Source organism: Cynocephalus volans, chromosome 12 (genome assembly GCF_027409185.1).
Source record: "Cynocephalus volans isolate mCynVol1 chromosome 12, mCynVol1.pri, whole genome shotgun sequence".
NCBI lineage: Eukaryota > Metazoa > Chordata > Mammalia > Dermoptera > Cynocephalidae > Cynocephalus > Cynocephalus volans.
The window spans coordinates 17,183,057-17,201,187 of NC_084471.1; the positions used below are offsets into that span (position 1 = coordinate 17,183,057).

The following is an 18,131-nucleotide window of genomic DNA, read 5'->3' on the forward strand; positions in this document are numbered from 1 at the left end:
AACGTATAGTTATTATTTGTCAAGTAAAAACAAAAAGTCAGAAATAAGAAAAAGAATCCAGAGATATAATGAATATGTTATGAAATCCTTAGCTTCCACATAGCATTTTCCTAGTAAGTAACAATTTAGGGTCAAAGACTTAATTTTCTCATCTGTAGATGAGGATATTCCTCCCTCACACGGTTGATGGAAGGATTAAACTGAACTCTGCATGTGAAGTGCCTCGCACGGTACACAGCGCATGGGAGGTGACAGTCAAATACTCGGTGCCTTCCATCACCACCCCCGTGCCTCTACTAAGGGAGTGCTTTCAGATCTCTGACACTGTTCTGGTCTCGTCATCTCCCTGCTCAGCGCCCCCTTCTGGGCTCTTCCGAGTTCTTCACTCTTAAGGGAGAAAGTCCTGATGCCTTTAGCAAGTCGCTCAACCTTCCTCCCACCCTAGTCTGTGGCTACCTCCAATACCTCTTCTGGACAGAATCCCACGCTCTGTTCTCTCACCTTCTAGCCTCAGGTGGTGCATATCCTGCTCCCTTCCCTGTAGTCACCCACCACTCATTTGATGTTTTTGATACTTACAGACCTGCCCAAATGTGCAAGACCTTGGGCAACTTACTTGACCTTGCTGCTTCTCAGTTTTCTCTTCTGTAAAATGGGAAGAGGTAAGGCTAGCTCCTGCTTCAAGAGGTATTATGAAGACTAACTTAGTTAAAACATATAAAGTATTTAGAGCTGGACCTGCCACATAGTAAGTGTTCACTGAAATCTCTTGCAATATCTAAGAAGAGGTCAATCGGGATTAAAGGAGTAAAGAATAATTCCTGCCATGTATGGATTACCTACTATGTGTCAATGGTTACAGCATCAGTTCATTAGTCATCGAAAGGGCCGCATGAAGTAAGAATTATTAGTTCTTGCTTACAGCTGAGGAAACTGAGGCCTGAAGGTCACACCACATATGAGCAACAGAGCCAATACCAAGCTGAGGGGTGCTTGAGTTGACATCAGCAACATGGTTCCCTGGGCCAGGCACAGGAACACATAGGTTTCAGACCCAGCTCTGTTCAGTTCTGCAAGAATTTATTGAGCTCTCTATATGTTATGCACTGAGCTAGACCCTGGTCACTTAGTGCAGCCTGAGATGGTGGGAAGGGTTCTTGGAGGAGGTGACACCTAACATGAATCTTAAAGGATGAACTGAGGGAGGAACAGATGATGGCACAGAGGACAGACAGTGTTCCAAGAAGAGGGCAAAGCATGTGCAAAAGCACTGAGGCACCATCTTGCAAGTCCTCTGCAAATGTGCTTGTGACTCATCATATGAGTCCCCCAAACCTCCCAGGCCTCAGTTTCATCATCTTCAACATCAACCACAGGAACTTTCTCTGTTCCAAGATCTCTCCTGACTTTAAATTCCACATCCAGTAATAGAACAGCTCATTGAAAAATCATGCTTTTGAAGACTATTCAGTAAAATGGATCAAGAAAACTACTCACGGGCCGAGCCCGTGGCTCACTCGGGAGAGTGTGGCGCTGGGAGCGCCGAGGCCGCGGGTTCGGATCCCATATAGGGATGGCCGGTTTGCTCACTGGGTGAGCGTGGTGCTGACAACACCAAGTCAAGGGTTAAGATCCCCTTACCGGTCATCTTTTTAAAAAAAAAAAAAAGAAAAGAAAACTACTCACATGATCTGGTCCCTATATTGTGAAACAACCAAAAAACTTTTGTATATACATAGAAAACTAAGACTGGCAGGAAATACCTTATATAGTCATAGTGCTTATCCCTGGATGCAGAAACTATGGGTGATTCAAAGTTTCCTCTTTATAGTATCTTTTGTGCTTATCATATTTTATTTAAGTGCATTCATTTTATTTTCTATAAACATTCATGAAGATTATGAAAAAAATTCTAGGGATTAGAGATAAGTCTTTCAAACATTATTATTTATTTAAAACCACAGCCTATGGAAGCAAAACAGCCTAGTGAATATGAGCACAGACCAGGGCTTGGCTCCAACGGTTTGAGTACTAGTGTTCCAACCTTAGGTACGTGACCCTGGGTAAGTTAATCGACTCTAGTTAATATAAGTGGGGGCAGGGGGGAAAGAGCTTCACAAAACATACTTACCTTTCCTCATGTAAACTACTACGATTTTTATTTATTCAATTCTAGCTGATTTTTTTAAAATGAAGGTTACAATTTACATGCTATGGTTTGAATGATTGTCTCCTCTAAAACTCATATTGAAACTTAATACCCAATGTGGCAGTGCTGAGAGGGGGGGCCTTTAAGAGGTGATTGGGTCATGAGAGCTCTGCCCTAATGAGCAGATTAATGCATTTATAGATTAAGGATTAATGGATTAATGGGCTATCGTGGGAGTGGGACTGGTGGCTTTACAAGAAGAGGAAGAGAGGCTTGGGTTAGCACACTCAGCCCTCTCACCATGTGATGCCCTGCACCATCTTGCTGCACCATCTCTCTCTGCAGAGAATCCCTACCAGCAAGAAGGGCCTCATCAGAGGCAGCCCCTCAGCCTTGGACTTTTCAACCTCCAGAACTATAAGAAATAAATTTTGTTTCTTTATAAATTACCCAGTCTTAGAGATTCTGTTATGAGCAACAGAAAATGGATTAAGACAGAAAATTGTACCATGAAGTTGGGGCTATTGCTGATAACAAATACCTGAAAATGTGGAAGCAGCTTTCAAACTGGATAATGAGCAGAGGTTGGTAGAATTTGGAGGAGTAGGCTGGAAAAAACTGAGATTGCGGTGAGAGCTTAGAAGACAAGATGACTAGGGAAAGTCTGGAACTCCTTAGAAATTGGTTAAGTGGTCATGACCAGAATGCTGATTGAAATATCAGTATTCCATGACAGTAAAGGCCTGATAAGATTTCAGATGGAACTAAGGAACAAGGCACTAGAACCCGGGGTAAAGTTTATCTTTGTTATAAATCAGCAAAGAACTTGGCTGACCTGTATCCATGCCCAAGGGCTTTGTGGAAGGCTGAACTTGAGAGGGATGTACTAGAGGATCTGGGGAAGAAATTTCTAAGCAGCAAAGCATTCAGGCTGTTGATGACTACTTTTAACTGGTTACAATGAAATGAGAGAGTGAAGAGAAAACTTAATGAAAGAATTTATAATTAAAAGGGAAACCGAGTGGAAAGATTTGGAAAATTCTCAGCCTGGCCATTTGGTAGAGAATGAAAGAGGATTTTCAGCAGAGGAAACTAAGGGTGTGACCAAGCCATGGATTGATAAGGAGATTGATAAAGGATTAGAACAGATAGAAGGGAATCAGGGGCTGTTCCTCAAGATAATGAAAAAAAAAGCCCTGAAGGCATTTCAAAGAGCTTTGGGGCTATCCCTCCCATCACGAGCCTAGGAGGGTAGAATTGTTTTAGGGATGGGCCCAGGGTGACCTTGGGTCTCTGCTCCCTGAATTCCAGCCCAGTGCTTCTTGGCTACCTTAGTTGTGTCTCAAATGGCCCCAGGTGTGGCTCAACCTCGTGCTCCATAAAATAAAAGCCATAAACCTTGGCAGCAATCATGTGGTATTACTTATAATCCTACAGATCTGCAGAATGTAAGAGCTATGAAGGCATGGCTTCCTCCATAAGATTTCAAAGGATGTATGAAAAAGCCTGGGGCCCAGGCAGAGACTTGTTGCAGGGGCAAAGCCACTAAGAGAGTCTTTGCTAAAGCCATGACAAGAGAAAATGTAGGGTCAAAGCTGCTGCAGAGAGGCAGGACAATGCCTAGTGGTGTAGTTCTGGGTCTCAGTGGTGGTCCTGCTCCCACAGGACCCAGAACTATAGAACTACCAATGTACAATGCCAGCCTGGGAGATCTGGGTGAACTAAGCCCAGCAAAGCAATAGGGGCAGGGCTCCCTGAGGCCTTGGGGGCACAACTCCCACCCCAGTGTACAGAGGATGCCAAACATGGAGTCAAGGGAGATTATTTTCCAACTTTAAGATTAATGTCTTCCCTGCTGGATTTCACACTTGCTTGAGGCCTGTTACTCTTTCTTTTGGTCTATTTCTCCCTTTTGGAATGGAAATGTGTACCCTGTGTCTGTCCTGCCATCATGTCTTTGGAAGTAGATAACTTGTTTGATTTCATAGATGGGACTTTGGAATTTTGAGTTGGTGCTAGAATGATTGAGATTTTGGGGCTATGAGGATGGAATGAATGTATTTGTATGTGAGATGGATTCTGGGGGTCCAGAATTGAAATGCTATGGTTTGAATGTGGTTTGTCCCCACCAAAACTCATGTTGAAACTTAATCCCCAGTGTGGCATTGAGAGGTGGTGCCTTTAAGAGTTGCTTAGGTCTTGAGGGGTCTGCCCCAATAAATGATTAATCCATTCATGGATTAATGGATTAATGGGTTAGTGGATTAATGGCTTATCATGGGAGTAGCACTGGTAGCTTTGCAAGAAAAGAAAGAGAGACCTGAGCAAGCATACTCTAACCCCCTCACCATGTGATGCCCTGTGCTGCCTCAGGACTCTGCAAAGTCACCACCAGTAAGAAGGCCCTCACCAGATGTGGCCCCTCAGTGTTGGACTTCCCAGCCTCCCGAACTGTAAGAAATAAATTTTGTTTCTCTATAAATTACCTAGTTTCAGGTATTATTTTATTTTATTATTATTTTTTTTTAAAAGATGACTGGTAAGGGGATCTTAACCCTTGACTTGGTGTTGACAGCACCACGCTCAGCCAGTGAGCAAACCGGCCATCCCTATATGGGATCCGAACCTGGGGCCTTGGTGTTATCAGTACTACACTGTCCTGAGTGAGCCACAGGCTGGCCCTCAGGTATTCTTTTATAAGGAACAGAAAACTAAGACACCATACTAAGGCTCAGCAAACTTTTTCTAAAAAAGACAAAATAATATTTTTTGCTTTGTGGACCTTCAAGTCTCTGTCACACCTAATCAACTGCTGCAGTGCAAAAGCAGTTATAAATAATATGCAAACAAATGGGTATGTCTGTGTTCCAGTAAAACTTTATTTGTAAGAACAGGCAGTGGACCAGATTTGGCCCATGGGGCATTGTTTGCTAATCTGTGCACAATGGCCCATACTTGGGCAGTCACCTGCAGTTTAAAACATATTGGAATTAGAATAGTTTTTACTCTGGCCAGATAAAATAAGTTGCAGCAATGCTCAAATTACAAATGGACCATGTTTTAAAACTTTGTTCATTAAGTCAATTATTAAGAATCCAATATGCATTTTGTCCCCTTAGAAACCATTTATATGGTGGTGGGATTACAGGCCAGCCTACAAAAGCCCAAATATAGCCCTGCAGAAAATAGGTTAAATATCTGGTCTTCTCACTTTAGCACGTCTCAGTCCATCCAGTGACTCTGAGTTTCTCCAGACCTACTAGCCCTTATTTTAGGGAACTACAAAGTAAGCCAGATGTGATCACTCCCTCAGGAAGATGAGGAGGTAGCATTCTGCCTCTGAGGAAAGGCATTCTGAATCCCTGCTTAGGATGCCAGGAACAGTTTTCCTCTGTCCTCCTTCTTGCTATTGAGGCTTCCAGGGTATCAGCCCAAGGAGTCCTCATGTTGGGGCAGTATTTTGGTTCTCAACTGTGGCATGTCAGCCAATCAGCTGTGGCTCGTGTGGCTAATAATGGTCAAAAGTACTGAATTGTGCAAATGATTCACCTGAGTGTTATTTATTTTTTTAAAAAGTAAATTAAAAGAGTGTAGTGGACCTTTGTCAACTTTTTTAGCTGCCCAGGACCATTGATGATGTCACTGTGCTTGGAGAATTTCCCATATTGTGAGTCCATGGTTCTACAAGGGAGAAATTCACCCTCCCAGGCTCCCTTGCTAGGGAGCAGGCATGTGATTTGGAAACAAGTAGTATGACATACGTGGAGCTGATAAGGGTGGTGACAGAGACATTCGGCTTTTAGTGGCAATGATGACAGAGGTCTTGCTGAAAGTGTCCAGTGGCCAGCATCAGTGGTGCGAGATCAAGTATCTGTGACCAGTACTAGTGGCTGTGAGATCTCTACCCGAGCAGTCCTGAGGTGTAACTTGGGCACTGTTACAGGTTGGATAGCCTTGAAGTCTGGCTCTTTGGCTTCGATGACCACCAGAAGTCTTCTTAAGCTCTACTAAATATTTAGACTCATGGGACTAAGTGAGGCCACACTTGGCCTAGCAGGACAGAATAAGATGTTCCTTTCAGTGGGAGTCCCTGTAGCAGTTCACCCAGCCATCCAGGAGCTATCTTCTGCCCAGGTGACACTCAGGTGCAAGGAGATGAGACCCACTTGGGTGGTTGTAGGAGCTGCCTGGGTTTACAAACCCTAGTATCTCTTGTATCAACTCCATACAAATAGCTTCTAAGGTCCCTTCAAAGGACATGGCCAGTTATAAGCATCAATGAATTCAGGGAGTCCCAAAGCTCTGGATCTTTATCAAGTATTTCTGGTACAACCAGGCCAGATGTAATTTACCAGTCCAGGTCATTTTGCCCATAGCAATGTTGCCTAGTAACATAATTGACATGGCAAATTTTATCAGGTTTCCAGGGAAACAGAGCTAGAGAATTAAGTCAAGGTCAAATTCTCATGCAGAAGAGGAAAGGATTTGTTAACCTTCTGCCCACAATGGGCCTACCTGGGGTTTTCCTTCTTCATGAGTAGTCATAATAGGTTCAACTTTTGCAACTAAGCATCCTGACAGGTAGCACTGCTTGTACCAAGAATACCTCCGCTCACCTGCATTCTGATATACATTCCTTAATGGAAAAGAACAAAGTAGGGTTATAACTAGCCTCCTGGACATTTTGCATAACCTTGGGTATGTCCATGGGAGTGTGTTGAAATTTGAATCTCCCTTGTCACGTATGTCACAGATGAGAAAACGTTAAGAAGTGATGTGTTGGGTGATCTTTTGGTAAAGTGAGTATCGTGAGGAACATATCTGGGTGCCAGTCATTTGTATTGTTCTGTTCTGTTTGCCGTATTAACTCTGTTTCTTCAAGTGTAAATTCTTCCATTTGTTAAGACGGTTTTGTTTCACACCATTAGTTTTCTTCAAACAGTTGGTGATGGCTGATTGGATGCTCATGTTTGAGGTTGACACTTCCTCGGTAGACAGTCTGCCACATGTGTTTGTACCTCCTGCTCGCCGTGGGGGCAAGACCTGCCATTGCTGAGGTGTAAATTCTGGTTTGTTTTCAGTGAGATTTGGGGAGGGTAGAACTACCTAACTGTCTGGTCTGAATGAAGCTGCTCACTGTTCCTCCTAGGCATGGCCAGATACCTGAGGCAACAAAATACTCCCATTTATCCTACTATTTTTTCATCTTGTGGTAACAAATTACTGAAATCATCCACGGCCAAAGATATCTAGGAATCACAGATATTTCTAGCAATGACTTAGGAGAGGAAAACCTTGCCCTAGACATAAGATGATTCTGTTTAAAAACAATAGCCTCGCATGGCCTCTACCAATAAAATTAAGGTATTTATATTTATCACTACTATTAGGAAAATAAACATTGCCTAATCAGAAATCTTACAAAATTTACCCGAGTTTTTAAAATAAAAATATCTGAGGTACCTGAAAGATTTTAGGAGCTCATGGAATAGTAGCCAAAGTTCTGGAAAAAGTTAGACTACAGAAATTTCACATGGGCACTGAGCTTCTTCAAAATCCCACAATGAAAAATGAAACCATCCAAAACAAACGCAGCAACTCAAAGCCGTGCCCACATGAAACGGTAAAATGGTGCACGTAGGCCTGCTTCCAAATACTTCAGCCAAGAAAGGCTCTGACAAGAAGAGATGGTTCGGGGCATGAAACAATCCATATCTCACCAATATCTCCCAGGCTCTCTGTTGGGCATGGACAAAAACAAATATTCAGCTTCTGTTCTCGAATTGCTTATCTTCTAGTGGAAAACCATAGAAGCATCATGGCCCTGCTTGACTTTGCCGGCACAGAGATAAAGACTCAAGGAGGTACCGTTCGATTTGGGGAGTAAAAAGGAGACAGAGAGAGACAGAAAGAGAGAGAGAGCACTCCGAATTAGAGTCCTAACTCCCAGTGGACGTTCTTGTTTGGAGGTTTGATACAAAGCTGGTATTAATAAACACTCGACTGCTCTCTCTCCTCTGAAGTTCTTCCATGTGTATTTTCAGATGCTAAACACCAAAGCCCGTTCCATCAGGGAGCAGGAAGGAATAGCTATTCCTCTACAAAGAGTCATACACAGGCTTCAAATAACAGCATTTTAGAGCAAAAAAGGAGAAAAAGAGACATGTATAATATAAGCTACTTTTGGGGGGGTCGAGGGGGGATTATGCTGTGCCAGTCTTGGCACAGGATGTCTTAGCTATGATATCTAATTCATTGTCTACCCCAGTCCCATAAGGTTGGTCTTATTCTCATTTTACAGATGACAAAAAAAAAAAAAAAAAAAAAAAAAAAAGGTTCAAAGAGGTGAAAAACGTGTTCAAGGCCGCAGAGCTAAAAGCAGCTGAGCTGGGATACAGATCTACATGACTGACTCCCAAGTCCATATGCTTCCCAGAGGACCAAAGGGAACAGAGCTCAGAAAATGTTACGTTCCACTTTGTGTTTTGTGCTGACTCTTGAAAATTAAACCAAGGAGGAATGGAAAAAAGGAGATGAATGGTTCCAGCAAATTCTGGGACATGTTCTCTTGGCTGTCCTTGGTAGCTCATGCCTCTTTAAAACCCATCCCAGAAGGTTCGGAATCTTTAAAGGGTCTCCTTAGACTTCCAGTCGCTCCAACTACACTCTGAGTCCAGAAATAGGTTCAAGAAGGGAAACTGGACACTGTGTCACAGAAAGTGTAATGGGGGCCCTGCGACCGTGTTGGGCAGGGCCAGGGAGGATTTCACACGGTAAGATTTATATTTTAGAAGTTTCAGTCGAAAAGGAGGAGGATGGCAGTGATCAGAGGATGTTAAACCTCACATGCAGGGAGACCATTTAGAAATCAACAGCAGTAACTAAAGTAATAGAGCACGAGGTCCTGAACCACAGCAGCAGGAACAGAGAAATGACAGTGTCACAGAAGCGGCATTGCTAAGACCTGCTGACCAGCCGGATGTAAGAGGGGGTGAGGGATTCCCGGTTTTCTGACTAGGGCAAGCGGGTCAATGGTGATGCTACTTCTACAGACTGGGGAGGAAGGAGGAACAGAAGGTTTCGGGAGAAAGATGATGGCTTTCATTTTAAGGTGCCTGTGCACATTCCAGATGGAAATGTTCCATAGGCAGCTGGAGCAGTGGATTTGTTCATTCCTCCATTCTGCAAGTATCTGTTGATTCCCCACTCTGCACCAGATGTTGAGCTTGGCATTAGCGGTGGAGCGATGGCCAAAACAGATGTGTTCTCTGCCCTCATGAAGCTTACAGGCAACGAACAAACCCAGAAATACATGTTTAATTTCAAATTCCAGTAAGTGTTAGGCAGAAAAGAATAATGTACTTTCAGAAGAAGAACCAGCCTGAGAGCGTGAGGCTTGACAGTGGAAACCAGAAGGCAGAGTGGGCTGAGAAGGTTCTGGAGCTCAGAGGAGGCAGTGTCTGGAGATGAAGGGGGGATCACCTGTATAGAGGTGGGAGCTGAAATGACGTAGGGAGGTGAGTGAGAGACTGCAGGACTGTGGAGGCTGTCGGTGTGGGGGCTGAACAGCTGGATTCCCCATAGGCCAAGGTCGATGGTTTTCATTCTCTCAACCCTTAGCACTCACACTCATCAAAAGCAAAGTTTTGGTGTGTTTGACCAAGATTATTTTTTGCCTGTGGGCATTTACCACCTCTCCATGTTGGCTATGTCTGCACATGAAAATATGCACAAGGTACCCACTGATTTGGCCTAGATGGTGGATTTGTACCTGAGCAATCCCCTGATTATATTGGCTCCAGACTGGATTGAAATATTGATGCAAACTTGCGATTCTCTTTTTTTTTAAACAAAGGAAGCAACGTCTGTCTAGCTCATGTTCCTTCCTCTTCCCTTAACTGAAAGCCAGGAGACATGGTTTTGTAGGGGAGCCCAATTAAGCTCCAATCCATCCTGGCAGAAACAGAGCATCCAATGAACTTTTCAAAGCCACTTGGAACCAAGTAACAGAAAGGAGAACTGTACTGAGCCCACGTTGGGAGTTGTTCGGTTATGTGCAGATAATACCTGCAACAGCATTAATAAAAGCTAACATTTATTGAGCACTTATTGCTGGGCGCTGTACAATTCATTTTATTTTCAAACAGCCCTAGGAAAGATTTATTCTTTGTATCCCTATTTTGCAGATGCAAAAATTGAGGCACAGGGAGATGGAGGTACTTTCCCAAGCCCCCCTGGCTTTTAATTACAAGAGCCTGGACTTGACCCCAGGAAGTCTGGATCAGAGCCTACTCTCTTAGTCACTCTTTTTGGAAAACAGGGGTCACTCCTAAGGTCCTCAGAGTAAACAAGGCGTGTGTTGAGGAGGGGCCTGACGCATGAGACACGTGGGGAGATGACCTGCAATCTCACTGCTGAAGGAAGGAGGAGGGAGAGGGGATTCCTGCAGACAGCCTCCTCTCCAGACGGTTGTTCCTGATCCCCTTCCTCGGAGAGGGTGAAGCCATCCTGCAACAATCCTGGGAACCTCGGGAAGTGCTCAGTGCAGCCTCTGATTTACAGAAGGGGAGGCTGAGGCACAGAGAGGTGGAGGCACAGAGCTAGGGAGCAGTGGAAGGCAGGTCCTCTCCCAGGCTCTCCCAGTTCCGTCCTTCCCCAGGACGTTCTGCTTCACAGGACAGGCACGTTGTCTCCCCCAGAGTGACCCCGTCTGCCACCTGCCTGAGAGGCCCACTTCTGGCTGAGGAGATAGGTGCTTCTGTTTCCCCCAGGAGCTCCAGGGCAGCCAGGATGAAGGAAAAATGAAGATAACTCCACCCAAGGGGGTGGCATCCTCCCAAGCTGCCTTCACAAGGAAGCCACCTGCACCACGCAGCCCCTTCCCCCTGGAATTTCCAGATCCACTCATTTGACCCATGCCATTCTTACCTGTACTGGACCAGCCCTGCACAAACCCATTTTGAAGACCCCACCCAGGTCTAAGATATCCCCTCAGGGTACAAGGTTCTGTTCCGGATCCCTCCAGCAAGTTTTGGGATCTGGGCAGCTCTTACCCCTAGACTCCTCCCCTCCCTGACCTTTGCCCCACCTTAGAGGCAGTACCCACCCACCACAAAGCTGTGCTGGCCAGAGGGGAGCTCCTCTCTGGCCACCCGACTCAGGGCAAGTCTTACCTTTCCACCTGGAGGTTGACTTTGGAAGGCTCCACGTTGGGGTTTTCCCATTCCATTTGCGGGCAGTGCATGAAATAGCAAAGGGTGTACAGGGCCTCGGGCTCCCAGTAGAGCGCCCCCTGCTTGTGGTGCAGGGGGGTGCCGTTGCCGTGGTGCTTGGCATTGAGGGGTTGCAGGTGATGCATTGCACGGGACACCAGGTCACCTGTGGACAGAAGTAAGATTTCAGACCCTCCAGGCAGCCAGCACTTGCAGAGAAGCTGCACCTGAAGATCTCTGCAGAGATTCTGATCCTTGGAGTACCTCAGTCAACTGAGGTGTTCCCACGGGGCCTCCAGGGCACACATCATGTACAGAGAAGAGCATTGGCTCATTCACCACGTGACTATCGAGTGCTTACTGGGTCTGGGGGACCCAAGCGCAGAGGGCTGCTAAGGTCATTTCAATCTTGCCTTTCCAGAAGCCAGTATTCCTAACAAGGCACAGGAAGCCTTTGTACCTAAGTCCTGCTTACTGCCTCCCTCGCCTGTGACACGCCCTCTGTCACGTCCTCTGTTGAGGCCAACACTGCCTCACTTGCAGGCACAAGAACAGGCCATACTCTTTCTTGCCTCTGAGCCTGTGCATATGCTATTCCCTCTGTCCAGAACATTCTCTCCTACTGATTATCCAGATTTCTGGTTCTATTTTAATTCCTCCAGGGAGCCATTCTGGAACCTGCCCTGGCCTGGCTTGGTTGTCACACTACACTTTCCTTATCGAGGCACTTCGGCTGCTGTATTAGAGTTGCCTTTTCCCTTGTAGACTTTCCTAATAAAAGCGACTCACTCTTATATGGCACTTACTATGTACCAGGCACAGCTCTAAGCGTTTTAGTTCATTTAATTCTCGTAACACCCTACGAAGTATCTTTATAGACATTTTACAAATGAGGAAATGGAGACCCAAAGAAGTTCAATAGCTTCTCAAAGTCACACAGCCATAAGCAGCAAAGCCAGGATTTGTACCCAGGGAGTCCAGCTCTAGAATCCAGGCACTTAACTGTGCTCCTTGTCTTAGTTTCTCAGCACTAGCACATCCTGGGAACACACTGGTCTTTCTCCTGATTTCTCAGAAGGAAACCAGCCTCCACCTTACCAAATCTGCATGCTCCCAGGTTGGTCACAAAGGGAGGATCTTCCTGTGGGGAGGCTGGCTGGGCCTGGAAGTCCTGGCTAAGAGGATATTTTCTTGGCTAAGAGGATGTTTCCCAAACTTAGATCATTTGCACACTACCTTCATGAAAACAGCCATATTCAAGTACCACCTATACCATTATTTACTTAATTTTAAATGGTTTTGTTTCATTTAAATGCATCTATATAAAGAGGAAACATTATACCACTATCATAAATGGAAAAATCAGTATCACTCCACACAAATAGAAGGTCACTACAAAAGTAAATTTGATGAAAACAAAATAGTAGAACTAATTTCTAGCTGAATTCTGGTCCTGCTTCCTTTTGTTACAATAAGCATTAGAAAGGTGTTAGGGGTTCATGTCAAGGGGAGTCTTTCTTCTTAAAGTAATTAGGATTAAAATAGAATTTAAAAGAATCACTGTATAATCAATGTTATTTCATTGATTGCACTTAAAATCATCTCACGTACAGTGGAATGTATTGCATCCTTTGGGAGATCCTCTGGATTGTCATTTCCTGTCTGGGGAGGGGCCACTTCCTCAAAGGATGATTGACAAGAGGGCTGTTCACCCCTTTGGGGGAATCAATTGTGGGGATGAGGTCTCAGCCGAGGGCAGAAATGATGAACATTCCCCTTTTTATTCCATGTCCATGACAGACATGGTTAATCGACCACAGAGCTCCTTGCTGCTGAGTGTAGAAGCAGCCTTAAAATCCTTCTCCAAACAAGATTCTAAACAGCCCCTATGTCAGATAGAAGTTGTCAAAAGAAAGGAAATGACTATGTTATTTGAGTCCCAAGGCCTCATCAGGGCAACCTAAGTAGAGAACATCCCGCAAGCTCAATACTGGGACAGCAGGTGCAGGGACCGAGCAGACGGCTGCAGGCGCTTGCTTCCCACGCCTCTCTGCACCTTACCACACCTCTCCTCTCTCCACCTCCTCGGCCAGAAAAGACATCCAAGAAATCTAGAAATGAGTCAGGAAGGAAATTCTCTTCTAGAGCTAGATGGGGAGCGAAGGGCCCTAGGGGACCTGCAGATGGAAAATGTGTAGAACTTCTGCTCAAAGTTAGGTAGGACTCGGGGGAAGAATTCCAATCCCAGCTCGGCTACTTATCTTTGTAAACACGGTGAATCATGTAACCTCTCAGATGAGGAAATAATACCTCTCAGGTGGCTGAGGGTTGAGTGTGAACTGCATAAGTGCCTGGCACTCTGCTGGCACTAAATAAGCAGCTCTCTTAGGCTCATGGCCTGCCCGCTCATCCTCCTTTCTGGACCATGAGACTGAGAGGTTGGGTACCTGGGACATAAAAGGACAGTCCTGCTGGTGCCCTGACCCTAGGCACCCGATGTGCTGCTTCATACTGGGCTTGACTTTTTTAGGATTCTCTGCTGCAATGCTGCTCACTCCGGGCATCCCTTTGGAGTGCATTTATATCCTCAGCTGCTGCTTCCCTTTTCTCTCCACTCCTGTTGTTTAGGGACCTCACTCCCTGGGAGGGAGGAAAAAAGGTAGCAGGTGCCTGACTCTGGCCATTCACATCAGCCTAGTCTAGCAAGGAGCAGCTCCAATCACGGTCAAAAGAAGGGCACCTGGCCAGCAAAAATTGAGAAGAAACCTACAAGAAAACCCACAGATTGGAGGTATGGGGTGTGATCAGGCATAACAACAATGTTTTGAGCTTTCCAGTGAGGATGGTGACCTGGAGTAGAGGGAGATGAGGCTGCGGAGGTAGGACCCACAATAAGCCGAGCACCTCTGTGTCTCTGGCCATTTAGATGTATTTTCTGCTTTAATTTATATAAGAGCTACATGGAGTGGGTATCATTACATCCATTTCAGAGATGGGAAAATTGAGGGAAGAGGTCACTTGTGCAGGTGTCACTCAATAAGTGGCAGGCTATGACTCCAACCCAGAGTTGGACACATGACCAGGGCTTGTGTTCTTTATTGGTACACCACGGTGCCTCCAAAGAGGCACAAATCTACAACCTGCCTCTGGATGTGACCTTTGAAAAACTCTGATGAATAATCTGAGGCTCAAATCCCCAAAGTCTCCCAAATTATGTGCCTTGGCAGATTCCAGGGTGGGGCCAACAGGGCGGGTGGGGAACTCAGGGTCTTGCTCAGTTCTGCTGATGGAGCAGGGCTTCCAGCCTGGGGTTCTCAGAGTCTGACCCGCTGGTGCCCATCTGGAGGGGAGGGGAGCAGCTGATGGGTCAATCAGCCTAAGTGACCAAGGAGGCTGTTGGAAGATAAATCACCTTGAGGAAAGAGCCTGGAGGGTCAGAAAAGTAACTCCATGATGACGTAGGCCTGGAGCTGGTTCTGAAATCAACAGAAGCCTGGCCTCTCAGATCAGACTTCTGCCTTGCCCCTGGCAGAGCAGAAAGACCTTTTCCCTGAAAGCAGTGAAAAGGAGGAGGAGCCTGGGCAGCTCAGCTTTGGAGCCAAGGGATGGACGAGGCTAGATGCTAACAGCAAACAAGCATCTAGCACTTCTGTGTGCGGGACAGTTCGAGAACTTTATGGTATATTACACCCATTTAAGAGCCACACACTCCTACCAGGAAGGTCCTGATAGCACAACCATCTTACGAATTAGCAAAGTGAGGCTAAGAGAGAGGTAATCTGACTGACTCACATTGCTCCTGGGTGCAAGAATAAGGCTTCCAGCTGCTGCCATTTGGCTCCAGAAGGCATGTTTTTAACCGCTACGCATGCTGTCCCATGAGGGCAAGAGAGGGGGTCTTCCTCACTGGTGGTGGCACTGACACATTAAGGCTTCCAGAGATCCCAGGCAGCATCGGCACACCCAGAGTTGTGGCAGAGCAGCTTGGCGCAACTCCCACTGGCCTCTGCTAGTAGCAGCATTCTCAGTGGGCACAGTGGGGATGAGCTGCAGAGACTGTGGGAGGCAGGGTCGATGGCCAGCAGCTTTGGAAAGGACTGGAGCCTTTCCAGTATTGCGCTTGGCTAGGATGTCTGGGTCCTCAAAGGCCCCAGACACAGGTTCATGCAGGTTCATGAGAGGCCAAGGCCTCAGACTGTGAACAGCCCCAAGCTGAGCCCCAGCAGGGCAGGAAGAAGTGGCAGCTCCTGGTCAGATGGCACCTGGGGACCCTCAAAAACTGCTGAGTGAACTCTGCAGAGAGGCTGGATTTCCAGTGAATTTGCACTTAGGGAGCAGGGTCTGAGAAACTCTGAGGTTGGCCAGACTGAGGTTGACTTGGCCTACCTCGTGCCCCAGAAAAAAGCAGTTTGGAGGATGTGGGCTCCCCAATAACTGACCCATCTCAACACTCCCCAACGTCCAGGAGGAAAGCTGTGCTGCAAACACCCTGAAATGGACAAGGGAGGGCAGAGGGAAAGTGAATGGAGGAGGGTTTCATTGGGGAAGACTTGAGAATCAATTCTGTTTCTAAACAGCAGGCCACACTGTGACCGCTGGAAGGACGGTGACAGGGAAAAGGCTGGATGCTCAATCCCACTGCTGGGTGTATACCCAGAGGAATGGAAATCATCATGTCGAAGAGATACCTGCACTCCCATGTTCATCGCAGCTCTGTTTACAATAGTCAAGACATGGAACCAACCTAAATGTCCATCGATGAACGACTGGATAAGGAAAATATGGTATATATACACCACGGAATACTACTACTCAGCATAAAAAGAATGAAATTCTGCCATTTTCAGCAACACAGATGAGCTTGGAGAAAATTGTGTTAAGTGAAATAAGCCAGGCACAGTGGGAAAAATAGCACATGTGCTCACTCATAAGTGGGATGCAAGAGAGAAAGAAGGAAGGAAAGAAAGACCACAGTTTGTTGAACTTGCAGAGGAAGAGAACAGAGCTAGGTTGCCGGGGTGGAGCAGGGGGTAGAGTGGGGGATTGGGGAGAGGTTGGGTGGGAGATGGGGAATAATTGCAATTTGAGGTGCTGGACATGCTGACAGCATTGATCTGATCACCACAGCTTGGGCACAGGTGCTGACGGTCAGCTCTTGCCCCATGAATATGTATAATCAATTTAAAAAACCGAAAAACAAAAACAAAAAAATTACTAAAAGAGTGGATTTTAAATGATTTTTACCACAAAGAAATAAATATGTGAGGTGATGAATATGTGAATTTCCCTGATTAGCTTATTCCATAATGTATATGTGTATGGAATCATTGCATTGTGCCCCATAAATATATACAATTGCTATTTGTAGATAAAATATAAAAACTAAAAAAGAAAAGAAAAGAAACTGCTGGATGCTTGGCCAAAAACATCAAAGAACCGAGACTCCTAGAACTGGGAGTTGATCCAGTCTCTTCCCAGAAGTCCTCTCTGTAGTCCAGCAGCAGGGAACTATTATTGTCACTATTATTATTAACAATAGTAACAGCTGTCATTCATTGAGCACCGATACTGTGCAAGGACTGTTAAAAGCACCCCACAGACATTGTCTCTAGGCCTCATGATGCTCTCTGAGGTGTGTATTAACATTATTTCAGTTTTTCAGCAGTGATCCTCACCTGAGTTGATTTTGCTTCCCAGAGGACATGCAGCAATGTCTGGAGACATTTTTGGTTTTTCTCATGTCCAGGTGGCTGCCACTGGCATCTAGTGGGTAGAGGTCAGAGATGCTGCTAAATGCCTTACAGTGCACAGGACAGTACCCACAACAAAGAATCGAGCCCAAAATGTCAATAGTGCCAAAGATGAGAAACACTATTTTACAGATAAGGAAACTGAGGCCCGAGGTTACAGGGTCTGGTAAGAGGCAGACAAAATGGCAACCCAGGTCTGCCTGACTCTAATGCCTGTGCTCTTCGCTCCACAATGATCTGAGTCCCTCTTTCAAAAGTAGCCCAGTGCAGCCTTGGCCAGCTCTCACTCCATCTTGAAGCAATTTAGCATTACATAGCAAAGGTATTAACAAATGTTCCTAACTCCGGGTTCAGTAATTCCACTTCTGGGAATGTGTCCCAATGTCAGAATTCAAAATGCAGCAAAATCTTCATGCACGAGCATTTGCACCCAAACCTTATTTACAGGATCCAAAATTTGACAAACTAATGTTCAAAAATAAAGAGCATAGTTAAACAAACTCTAATACATCCACATGATAAAATAATAACCTTATGCAGCCACTAATAATGTGTACGTAGAACTGCAATGTTTTAAGAATCTTCGTGTTAAAATGTTTAGTAGAGGCTGGCTGGCTAGCTCAGTTGGTTAGAGCACAGCCTTGTAACACTAAAGTCATGGGTTTGGATCCCCATACTGGCCAGTCACACATACAAAATGTTTAGGTGAAAAAAAATGTTTAGTAGAAATAAAGCAATTTAGAATTGCATACAGTGTGATCAGGATTACGTTATTAAAAACTATGCACTAGGTATATACCAGGAAAAAAACCCCAAAGTTTTGACCAAGGATTTCTCTGTCTTGTGGTATTGTGGGTGACATTCCTGTCCAACTTTCCTGTAGTTTCTGAACTTTGAATTATGGCATGTGCTACTTGTATTCTCAGAATAATAAGCTGACTGAGGTAGTTATTTACTTTCTTGCACCCACCATCCAGGGTCATGCTGGAATACACTTATCTTTCCATTTGTTTCTCTTAA

The 18,131-nt window shown here is 45.4% G+C and overlaps 1 protein-coding gene across 3 annotated transcripts in view; it reads right to left on the bottom strand.

The window, feature by feature from the left end:
* The window catches only part of ABTB3 (ankyrin repeat and BTB domain containing 3), a 301,083-nt gene that overhangs the window by 94,627 nt on the left and 188,325 nt on the right, over positions 1-18,131 (bottom strand). For 2 of the 3 annotated variants that reach the window (XM_063075203.1, XM_063075204.1), the window contains exon 3: positions 11,323-11,527. In XM_063075203.1, coding sequence (XP_062931273.1) covers positions 11,323-11,527 — 205 coding nt within the window. Of the gene's footprint in view, positions 1-11,322; positions 11,528-17,036; positions 17,107-18,131 lie in introns of those variants that run through there. The other variant, XM_063075205.1, reaches the window with a different exon arrangement.